Raw genomic sequence first — 12,673 nt, 5'->3', positions numbered from 1 at the left:
TGACAAATAAAACTCTTGACTTTACTTGACTACATATAATTTGATTATGACATCTGATTAGCACTATTACTCAGTAGTACTCATTTATATTTTCATACCCAGTAAATGTTATACCTGTGCATTGTATAGTACTATTGCACTTTACTGTTACATTTGCACTATGCTAGAGCACATATATATACAGCATTATTGTATGTGCTGTCATACAGAGTTATGGGTTATATGCAGGTGTATAAGTAAGTATATCGAGGGGTTATATTAGACCTTATGTTATATGCAGGTATATTAGACCTTATGTTATATGCAGGTATATTAGACCTTATGTTATATATGCAGGTATATTAGACCTTATATTATATGCAATTATATTAGACCTTATGTTATATGCAGGTATATTAGACCTTATGTTGCAGCGGTGGCCTAAAGGTTAGTTTCAAGTTTTCAAGTTTCTTTAATAGTTGTCATACAGAAGTACAGAATACTTTCATACAAAATGCTTCTTACTGTTACGCTCCAGAGACTGTGCTAAGACAAGATAGTATCAAATAACATCAAATAACATAGTATAGCATGTAATTTAGAAGAAGAAAATGAGGTCACAGTGTTCGGTATAGACATATGTACAATGTTCTGAGTTACCATATAATATACAATACTATGCAGTGTACTAATGTACAGTACTATATAGTGCAAAGCAGAAATGGGATGAGGTACAATTTAGGTACAATTTACAGTAAGGTGTACGAGTTGTAGTGCAATCCTTCATCAATAAATATAAAGTGTGGGGAGTGGGTGCTACAGTGTGTTTGTTTAAAGTGGGTGTGTGCTATAAAGTGTGTGGAGTGGGTGCTACAGTGTGTTTGTTTAAAGTGAGTGTGTGCGTGTGGATGTGTGTGCTATGTGCGTTTTGGTGGTTGTTGTTGTGTAGTGTTCATTGTTCGTTAGAGAAGCGGGTTTGTGACCGGAAGGTCGTCGGTTCGATCCCCGGGACCGGCAGGAACACCAACCGCTGAAGTGCCCTTGAGCAAGGCACTTAACCCCCAACTGCTCCAGTGGAGTTGCTCAGTGGCCAATGGTGTCGACTGTGGTTGTACTGGGCAGCTCCCAGGTGTGAATGGAACTGTGTGAATGTGAAGCAGGGCGTTCCTGAAAAAGAGCACCTGTGCTCAGCGAACTTACCTAAATAAAGGTTTAAAAAAAAAATATATATATATATGCAGGTGTATAAGTAAGTATATCGAGGGGTTATATTAGACCTTATTATATGCAGTTATATTAGACCTTATGTTATATGCAGGTATATTAGACCTTATGTTATATGCAGTTATATTACCTTCTCTTGATGAGCACAGGGGCCCCACTAGTGTTCTTTCCAACTGCTTTTACCTGCATTGCACCTTTGGTAACCTGTTTGTTATACTAAATGTGTGGATGACACAACCTTAGTGACTCCTATCACATTAGCGAGGCCACACAGTGGCTGGAGAGCCTAGAGGCACATCGAGGGTGACGAGTAACGGAAAGGTCACTGTTTTGTTCCCATCTCTGCCAAAGTGCCCTTCAGTGAACCCACTGAACCCAAACCTGCTCCAGGGGTATTGCACTTCAGGCAGCCCTCTGCTCTGACCCTCTCTCTCTCTCTCTCTCTGAAGAAGAGCGTTTGGGGCATAGGAGGGATATGCAGACTCATTTCAATTGCCTTGTTTACATTTAATTTCAAACCTTTATTTCAACTTGTAAGACAACAGGTTACCCTCATTTACAGCGACGACGAGCACAACAAGACAAAGGGCTAAATCCACAAAGAATGGATTGCACGGAGCAAGTTGCACCCTTACTTACAATTCATTATGAAATGAAAATGGGGGACCCTGATGTAAACAAGACGAAAGTCTTTCTCTGGTCTGCATCCCCTTAACAATTGTGTGTATTGAGCTGTACTGTATTGTACCCATTCTGCAATATGTTAATAAAATATTCATTCAATCAATCAATCAATCTGCACGGTGATTGATTGAATGAACATTTTATTAACAGATTGCAGAATGGGTACAATACAGTACGGCTCAATACACACAATTGTTAACAGACCAGAGAAAGACTTTCGTCTTGTTTACATCAGGGTCCCCCATTTTCATTTCATAATGAATTGTAAGTAAGGGTGCAACTTGCTCCGTGCAATCCATTCTTTGTGGATTTAGCCCAAAGTTTATCAGCAATTTCGTATAGACAGCATCAAAGGAAAAAGCAGTTTTTCCTAGCTGAGAGCAAACTCGAGAAACTCTAAGAACCAACCTGTCAATGTGTAGATTAGGTTCCAAGATTCCATTCGAAACAGTGTTGTGATGTAAGGGGGACGTTTACCAATAAGGGCTTTAAAAATAAACAAATACCAATCATAGTTAGCCTTTCAACCAGAGAAGGCCATCCAACCTTTTCATAAAGGACACAGTGGTGGGTACATACCAAATGGATAGAAACAGCTTCATCTATCCCCTTTCTATGGGAAAGCTGGATAGACATTTAGAGTGTTTATTGTAACCATATTTATTGTAATGTATAATATAACTGATAGGGCATCATCTGCACCTTTGATCACACTGCCTATACTTGCTCAGATGCGTATATTCAGAGTTAATTATATTGTTTACACTGCCTATTTTTACTTTCAAAAATTGATGTAGGTCTACTTCCATCAGACAGCTGAGACCCAATAGCTGTATCACGGGTATATGATGTATGATAAAGCAACACGGTCTCATCAGAAAACGTAAATAAAGTACTAATCTTGACCACACGAAAAAAAAAAAAACGTACATAATGTTATAGCCATACGTAATATATCTACATTGTATTATACTGTGCTGTTTTTTGGGCCTTTTACAAATACGAAACAGAGAACATTACGTATACACATTATGTATGGCTATGACATATCATACATTATGTACCCTTGTCATGTGGTATAAAGCAAGATCTGGCTGTATAGAGTGCCAGCATGTTTTAATGTTGATGGACAGGGTGAGACTCATTTACCCATGAATGGGTTCAGGGTGAGCCTAATTTACTCATGAATTGGGTCCACGGTGAGACTCATTGTCTTAAAGGCAAAGTTCAGAATGTTGCCCCTAATCCTATTTCCTTCTCATCAATTATGTTGTCAAAGAATCCTTTCTCAGCGCAGTCCATGCTGTGCTTTATTCACCCAGCTCCTCCTTAAAAGTTAGCCATGAAACCAATGCACAATTAAATGGGGCCACTGTATATACACTTTAATTAAATAAATCAAAAAGAAACACTTAAAACACTCAAAATCAAACTTCTTTGCATTGGGTGAGATGTGAAGTAGGCTTTGGCAATTATTTCAGGGCTTGTACAGGAAGACAACATTGGTAGAAAGTAAAAGAAAAATGGCTAGGAGTCTTTACAAATGTTCTCAGCCATCAAATGGTGTTACAAACATTGTTTTGGGTGACATTCCTAGTTGCCCTGCGGGATTGAATTGTAGCTGGGAGACCTGCAGCCAACCAGAGCCCAGAAAAACACCTCCAACCTATGAGATCTTGGTTGGTATGTTGCCAGATGTTAGATATTACAGAGAAAAGTAATATCTAGTTTAAAAGGATAATTATCCTCAAGATACACGCCTCCCTGACCACCCTAATCCACGACATAATGCCACATGCACAGCACAAATCTTTATTTCACAGACAACTGGTACAGAAAAAATATACACAATCTGAATTGAGCACAGAACACCAGCTCACCTTATGGAATGGTTGCTAGTGGAATTGGAGGGGGGGGGGGGGGGGTAAACATCTGTAATCTACTGAAGAAACCATTTAAAAAAAATAAAACACAATCTTTGAATTATGTTACCTATACTTATATCATGATGCATGCACATATCAAAAAATAGTATTTCTGATGAGTTATATCGACAAAGATTGCCACATACACTTTCCCATATGTGGCAAAGATATTTTATGCTGATGTTGAGAAATTAGGGTTAAAAACTAAAAAAATATTCATTGGGATGACAGTGTACCCAAATTATATGCTTAATAGGCCCAAGATATATCCCTAGCACCAGCGGGTTCTGCAAATTCATCCACAAATCAAACTGAGGACTCTACGACGTGCATGGAAAATACGTTACTTTTGAACGTACAGTTCATCAGGACAGATTTAATTCAGTCATCAAATGAGATGAATAAATGGTGCATTTTATATAGCGCCTTTATCCAAAGCGCTTTACAATTTTGTTCCTCACATTCACACAATCACACACCGATGACCGAGGCGACCATGCAAGGTGCCAACCTGCTCATCGGGAGCAATTAGGGGTTAAGTGTCTTGCTCAAGGACACTTCGACACGCTGCCCGGGAGGAGTGGGAATGGAACCGGGAACCTTCCGATTACCAGATGTCCACTCTACCTCCTGAGCCACTGTCGCACTAGCTGTTCAAATATTTTCTTTAAAACATCTGTGCCACATCACAGCACAGAGTCCTTCTTTAACAGGTTTACAAAAAAAAATTAAAATAAGCATAAAAACAAAAAGACAAAAGCTTCTGAAACAAATATAGAATACCAAATAGTCACTGGGAAAAAACACCGGAAATATATGGGATGGGGATGTGACCAAAGGGGCATCCCTCGACTAACATTTGATCATACATGTTCATCGAATAACTACACACATACAACTTATTGTATGATACACACACACCCACACGAGCAAACAACCTTCAAAGCAAAATGACAACACAGCATCAACAGAAAGACAAAGATAGTTCTTTAAGGCATAGAACAGGCAGGGCACACGACTGCAGAGGGTCCACTACACAAGCGTTGCACAGTTGTCACATTTCATCTGGTTCACGTCATCAATACATTATCATTTGATGTAGAAAACATGCAGATCCTTTTTAAAAATGTCTTTTCGTTTCATTTAGTACGACTCACTTTTCTTAGATTTACAAGACATTGCATACGACGGCTGTGGCGTTATAATGGGTAGGGGGGGGGGGGGGGGGGTGAGACGTCCCGTTTACACTATACTGAATATACACTTAAAGAGACACAGTGGACTGAACACTGTAGGGACAGAGAAAACAGGACGAGGAATTTGTAACGTATGAGGTTATAGTAAATCCCTTTTGTCCTCTTGGTTCAAGTCGTTAGTCTACCGTATGTCGTGTTGGAGGGCCAGCTTAGAACGCTCTTGCTTAAATATATCTATATATTCATACTGCTCGAGTGATTAGTAAGTCACTGCTGGTAAAAGCTCAGTCTCGTGGAATATGGTGTAAGCTATGGTTTTAATCAGATGTAAGCTATTTGTTTTATTAAACTTGCCCTGGTTAAGCCATTCAACATTTCTTTCCCCCCACTTTCTTAGAGTATGTGAAAATTATTCTGAACACACTCCAGAATTCTTTGAAATAAAACAATCTCCTATGGAATGGTTGTGATGAGCTCGAGTTCATACGGTGGCTCACTTCAATTGCTTCATTCATAAAACAGCCATCGGGTTTAATTTGTGGTGGTTCTCTCTGAAAAGCCATTTTGGTGTCCTTGCTTCGACAAAATCACATTTCAATTTCTCATTAGTGCTTGCCTCTGCAAGGACACTTACAAATCTGCTCAAGCACCGTGCTTCACCAAGAACACTTAGAAGCACACGTGTGAGCAAGAATGTGGCTACAAAACCCATCTGACCTTTCGAATATGAAGCACATTTTCCATTTTAAATTGGACAGCATTTGCATTGAGTTCTGGAAAATTTTCCTGGCTTAATACAAATAAAAAGAACAAAGAGGGGATGTGTTTGATGGATATAGTTAGCGCAAGCAGACCCTTCCTCACCACGACACGATGCCGCCTGACGGAGGTATATAGAACAGTTCACAAAAGAAAGTGTTACTTGATATTAGACAACAGATGCGGTTACAGTTCACTATAAATGTAGTTCAGGTCAGCGGAGGTCACAAAAGGTTGCTGTGGCAGTTCCCCACAAGTCTGGTCGCAACAAGCAATGAAACACGCTCCCGTTATTACAGTGCCTCATCCGTATTCAGCCACTGTTAACAGTGATGTTCCACACGTTAAATAAACCAACCGTGAGAGCCGGATGAAATTAACATCTACACTGTACAGAGGGACATCACCTAGATATATCGTCAATTTAATAAATCAGCTTAATTAGTGTATAAAGAACTATGTTGTTGGGACTCTGGATCTTCACCCAGATGCTGCAGCACGTTATATTTTCACGGAATAAAGACAAAACCACTGATCACAGGAGTCCAGCAAGTGGCTTTCATTAAATAAAAGGCTCGCTGTTCAGGAGCGTTGTGGAGAACTCATCAGGTCGATTTACAAAAGAACAGAAGCGGAACGGAACACTTGGTGCGGCACGTCAACGCCGACCTACGCAAGACAAAGTTGATGATCTTGCATTTCTGCACAGCATTCAGACGACAAGGTATTATTTACTTGTGAAAGGGGATTCATATCTCTTCTAACGACGGAACGTGATGGGAGTGAGAGCGGAGGGTTTCACCGATGAAGAAATGCACTTATTGTTAGACATGATTGGGTAAAATGGAGCGAAACAACTTTTCAGACATAATTTACTGCATCTCTAAATGACAAACATGAATGAAAATGAAAGAAGTTAATCTCGGGATATTAAGAGAGAAAGCAAGGCGACTGCCTAGCAGCACACACATGGGTGTAGAGAAGATTTGAGCATCAGTGTCTCATTTACGGTCAGGCTTTGTTACGTGTTCTTTTGAAAAAGTACCCGATTGTGAGGTCAGAAAATAATACATGTGTATAAAAAAAAAAAAAGGCTAAATTGTCCAACTAAAAAGGTGCGTTGAGTGATCTTAACTGTTCAGACATATTTACAGTTTCTTTATCTCATGCATAAATTCTGAAGAGACAGCCTCCCTCTCTTCCCTCACTTAAAAAGTAGATCGCTGCAAACTGTAGGATGTACTGAATACCTGCAGCGATAAATCTATGATATGAAGATATCACCGTGTCTTATTCCACATATTGGAGTTCAGTAGTTCATACAGTTCGGGAAACATGACAATATCTACAATGATTTAGAATGTAATTCCTTGTGATGAGGAAAAAACTTTACACGAAAAAAAAAGGGACAAAACTCACCACAATTGTAAATATTCAGGAATAACTTTCGTAATTATCTCAATTTAAGTTCAGGTTCGATTCATTCTTACTTAGGGGGCTTATGGCAAATAAGATACAGAGTGTACTGACAGGAACTGAGCCAAACCGAGCTCTGTCCCCTCAAAGTGCCTGTGAGATGGAGAGAGAGAGACGGAGGAGAAGAGGGCCAGGGAGGAGAAGATGGAGATGGAGCAGGAGCGTGATGCCCCACTACCAGTCCGCGTTCTCCCAGGTCTCCTCGGCGGGTTTCGTGGGGCTCTTCTTGGCCTTGGTCTCGCCGGCGTTCTGCCAGTTGTTATCCCAGGCCTCCCAGCTGTCTCCCGTACTGTGTTTGTTGTCGGACGACTCTGCAGACGGTGCAGACGGTGCAGCCGGTGCCGCTGCCACCGCCGCCTCCGAGCCCCAATTGTCCCAGCTGTCGGAGCTCTTCTTCTCCGCCGAGTTGTCCACGGCGGTCCAACTGTCGCTACTGGGGGACTGCTTGGCCTTCAAGGAGGTGTTGCTGCCGAACGTCTCCCAGAAGTCCGTGGAGGGCGCCTGGGCGGAGCTGCCCTGGTAGCCCTCGGTGGCGTCCATGTTCTGGTAGCTCTCTCCTGACCTGGAGGGATATAGACATAAAGAGCTCTGCTTCTTAGGCTACGTTTAGACGAGCGTTTTGTGAACAGAAACCGCAAAAGTCATCTTGCGTTTTCACTTTTAATTTTACGTTTAGACGAGCGTTTTGGGGTGGAATTCTCCGTGCAGACGACGCTGTAACGACGGAGCCCCGCTGTCACACGATTGGCGCATATGTCACATGACGTGCTGTGAAGACCCGCCCTACTCTGCCTCTGATTCGCAGACTGTGGATGGGGAATGTGATTGGACCAAAGCAGAGTCACTCGCAGACAGTGGGTCCACTCACGCCGCGGGACAGATTCTTGTGTATTTAACCCTTTCACTGCCACACGACAGCCGGTTGTGTGATAGTAAAGGGTTAACCTTCTGTCGTGTGGCAGTGAAAGGGTTAAAAGTACTGCCAATGTAGCCTTCAGGTGATCTCCGTTGATATAGTCAGACATACTTGCTTTGTTTACGTCTCGGCTACTGGCGCATACCTGCTACCTGTGACGTAAGCAGTACGCGCGACCAGAGCCGTGACAACCCTTTCGTCATCGTTTTAACAGATTTATACGGTTTAACAGTTTAGACGAGAGCGCAAAGCTTTTGCGTTTCTAGGAATTCCACCCTGGAAGGTAGTCTCACTTTTTTGCGGTTTCACCCCGTAAAAACGCCGTTTCCGTATAAACGAAAGGCACATCCGAAAAAATATTTTTGCGGATTCACCTGCTAGCGTTTCCGTCTAAACGGGGCCTTAGACAAATCTTATGTTGAATGAAATACTATTAAAATCTCAATAATATCATCTCTGTTGTTCTGAGTCACACGGAAAACAAGATTAAGAAGCCTGGTGTTGTTTTAAATGAAAAGATGTTACTATTACCCGTCCTCTGGTTTTCCCGTGAAGAGATTTGTCAATTTCGCACCGGCTCCCTGAACCTGAGGAAAGATACAGTATAAAAGTGACCAACATTTAATTTTTCTTTGGAAAATATTCAGCCCCTTGAATTTTTGCACCGATTTGCTTAAAAAGGCACAGTATTTATTTACAATGTTTTTGTCAAATAACTACAAAAAGTACTAGTCTATCAAAGTGAAACTCATGTTCTACATATCGCTGCCGGCGGGACAAAACCTCATAACTCCATTTTTCATTTTTATTTTATATAAATCAACTCCGTAGATCATCCTCCATATGTGTGTGTGGGTTTTACAAAGTTTAAACAATGGGAAAGCATTAAACCGATCATTTGTCTAAACCTCCTAACTATATTCGCCCTCAAATCTGTGTTTTTTCATCTGCTGAAAAGTTGGGTTTTTGGAGTTATGAGGTTTTGTCCCGCCAGCAGCGATATCTATGTTATGGTACATTTTAAGTTATGCATTTTGACTTCACATTTACCGGTACATTCGTTTCCAGCACCTCAACAGATCAAAAAACCCCAAAAAAAGAAAATGTTTACACAGTACTTACCGCCACAATAGAAATGGCAGCAGGAATAAAGCAGGAAGATGAAACACATTAATATTATGCAAATGAAAACCAACAGACCCAAACCAGTCTCCCTTTAAGGACACAAAACGGGAGGGACAAGTGCTACAGTCCCATCTGCCGCTAATGGCGTCAGCCCAGGCCAACGCAGACAAGTACAAGACTGGTGGCCTGAGCGGTCCCCGTTCAGGAGACTGGTTATGGATCTGTGCACCGAGGCAGAGGTCTGCCCCACCCATACCTTGTTCGCCAGCCCAGTGAAGCCGACCGCCATTTCATCTAGCAACTTTCCATCTTTCACCTGGATGAGCCAAATGATCATTAATAACAACGGAGAGGAAAACAATCCTCAACAAACTTTTATCAGTCAGAATATGCAGCAAATCAAGTGCGATTGTAATTTTGATTAGCCTATTAATAATCGGTTATTAATCATATTAAATCAACAGCATGATGCAAGAATCACTGTTAAATTCCAGAGAGAAACACATTGATTGCATGAGCCTAGGATCTAGATTAATGCAGCGGGGGGTTGTTTTCTACAAGCAACTGTACTACACACTAGCGCCTACTGCCAAGGACAGATGCCAACCGCACATCGGGAGACTAAAGCACAACTAAATATCGCACAGCACATGTTTAAGAGCAGGTTTCTTTAACTATGTAGTCCTTCCTTCATAGTGGTGGTATTTACACAATCTCATTACCAGACCATAGAGAATCGCATTAGGTAAAAGAAAATCAACTAACAAACAATTGACAAAACGACAGAACAAAATGTTATTTTAACGGTTGTTCTGAAGCTAGAAACAAAACGAGCCAAGCCTCTCCCCTCATGATGTCATCAAAAGACAAAACCTGGGGCTATTGTTTTTGGAAACATGTGGCAAACTGCCTTTGTGGAAAGTGTGACAGCACAGACGTAAACAGTGACGGAATAGGAATACCACCGTATTTTCCAGTTCATATATTTGAGTATGACAATAAAATAAAGATTGTTTCAGTGTAAAAGTTCAGAGGAACTGAGGTTTAGAGTCCACAAAGTCTGTCTCCTATTCATTTGTACACTGGCTCGGCTCCAGATTCTATCTCTTGTTAACATCACAGAATAGAGCCTCAATACTTCTAGCGTTGGACGAGTAAGTTCTCAAATATCCATTAAACATCAACGTCTCTCTCTTTCTCTCTCCAGGGTATCTGCAGGTTTAAAGACTTTAATACCACTTAGAGCAAAATGAATACCAATATCACGACTATACTAGCAAAAGAAAAACCACTGACATTTAACTGGTGGCTGCACTGCAATTAAAATGATTGTGCATTACATACAAGCTCTCGCTAGACGCACCACGCTCCCGGTAGCCCCGCAACAAACAACGACTTGAATACAAAAACATTTCATGTATTTAATATAATTTCATCTCCCGACAGCCAGGCTGCCTCCCCAAAAAATGTAATACCTATGCAAATGAAATGTAAGACTTCTAAAGACTTAACACCCCGCAGATATGCCGTCTCTCTCTGCTAATTACTCAGTGCTAGAAACCTTGGGATCTAGACAATGATCCGTGATGTCATGGCCAAGGAACAGACAGGAGCCTCTCCACCGACAACTAAAGAAACATAGAAGACTGACGTTTATAGACTCATTTTGACGTTTGTCTAAATGTTCATATCCAAACGAACGTTACAATCGCGCCTCGAAATGTATCCTTAACCCCCGTAAAATCTTCAAGGGTGCTGTCACAGCGTTCCCATGTCTTCCAATCCTTTTTCTATGGAGTCGTACATAAGACTTGGCTTTGATACGAGGGCCGAAGAAACTAACTAGCTCTAGTCTAGCGCCTCCGAGCGTCAGCTGTATGCTCCAAGAAGTCACTGGCCCAAGCCTCAGACTGCAAATTAGTAAGCAAGCCGTCATTAATATTAACATTAGGGATGGGCATCGATTTTCGAATATTCGTAAAATTAAAAAATGTAATCGTTTATGGGAATATCGTTTAGATTTTCTATTAGTATTCGAATAGTTCCAAATGACTTATTAGTAATTTATTAAGTCTTGCCCATCCCCAATTAATATTAATTCATATTAATTTAATATATTAGACAACCTCATAGATTTTGTTGTTTCGTTGTAATGTAGGCATGAAGCACACAGATTCCAACAAACAGGCAATGTTCCAAAAAAAAGAAGCACATTCACATCTGAAGCAGTTTTTTTTTTTTTTTTTTTTTTTCATGAAGCGCTGCCAAACCCACCACCAGATGGACAACTTCAAACACCAATGTTACCTTTTCCTGGGTAGGTTTGATAACATTCTCATTTATTGTCTGTCCTAACTCTGTGGCCTGGTTGGAAGCGAGAAGGGAAAATAATGCTTGAATGAAAACAGGGTTCAACATTCACAGTAATGCAAAACACCTGCCATGAGTGATGATTCCATTCACATGAACACTTGGCGAGCACTAGAGGTGTAATAACTCACAAAAACTCAATTCGGTACACACCTCCGATTTAGGACCATGGTTCAGTACATATTGCACACACTAAATGTCCTTTTGTTTTTACGCGATAAAGCATACGGGTATGGATTGGTTCGTGATGCCTACTGAGATAAAATTTATTTTTCTCATTTAACCTTTATTTATCCAGGCAAGCAATTAAGAAAAATTCTTATATACAAAAGCAGCCTGTAATATACAATACAAACACTTCCATCCATACTTTAGTAACTTAACTTAGAGCAACATGTGGCCTTGGTAAACTGGTGCGGGTTCCCAAATGACAAAGAGGTATGTTTTAATGAACCTAGGAACCCAGGAAGATAAATCATTATTTACTCAGTTTGGGCCACATGACGAGAGCACTAGTATGATTCAACAAGGCAGGGTTCCAGTGGGAATCTACATTTACTCAGTAGGGGTTGTGGCCTGAAGAGGCTTAAGAATCCTGGCTATAGCCGGGCAACACAACATCGCCAAGAGCTTCATATTTATTTTTGTCTTAAGGGACAATGTACCACTCGTGAGTAACCAGAATTAATTAATATTTTTAGTAGTACTTCAAGGCATAATTGTGTTTAGCAGAGTACATACCAAAGGGGGTCGAACCGAAAAGTGAGTTTTGTGTTCTTTATTGCCCACACACCATTACACCTCTATAAAAGCATCGTCAGCAGCAAAGAAACACATTCAGAGAACATATGAAAGTGCCATGCAATGAGTGGATAACCTATGGTCAACATTCAGAAAGGAGTGATCGATGTAACTAAACGTTTAATATGAATGATAGTTAAATGTTATTGTCCACATGTGGTAAGAATTAAGGCCAATCACTGTTCCATCTATTCAACCATCGACCAGTCTCAAGCCCC

General features: G+C 40.8%; 1 protein-coding gene across 3 annotated transcripts in view; it reads right to left on the bottom strand.

The window, feature by feature from the left end:
• Positions 1-3,685: 3,685 nt before the first annotated feature.
• arfgap1 (ADP-ribosylation factor GTPase activating protein 1) overlaps positions 3,686-12,673 on the bottom strand; it is a 30,685-nt gene continuing 21,697 nt past the window's right edge. For 2 of the 3 annotated variants that reach the window (XM_084317386.1, XM_084317387.1), the window contains 4 exons: positions 11,592-11,648; positions 9,541-9,600; positions 8,691-8,746; positions 3,686-7,805 (listed from right to left, as the gene is read on the bottom strand). In XM_084317386.1, coding sequence (XP_084173512.1) covers positions 7,418-7,805; positions 8,691-8,746; positions 9,541-9,600; positions 11,592-11,648 — 561 coding nt within the window. In that variant the 3' untranslated portion in view covers positions 3,686-7,417. The remainder of the gene's footprint in view (positions 7,806-8,690; positions 8,747-9,540; positions 9,601-11,591; positions 11,649-12,673) is intronic. The other variant, XM_084317388.1, reaches the window with a different exon arrangement.

The sequence above is a fragment of the Notolepis coatsorum genome (assembly GCF_963971535.1).
Source record: "Notolepis coatsorum genome assembly, chromosome: 6".
Classification (NCBI taxonomy): Eukaryota; Metazoa; Chordata; class Actinopteri; order Aulopiformes; family Paralepididae; genus Notolepis; species Notolepis coatsorum.
Note: the sequence above shows the minus strand (reverse complement) of the source record. Positions and strands in the feature narration are given on the sequence as shown.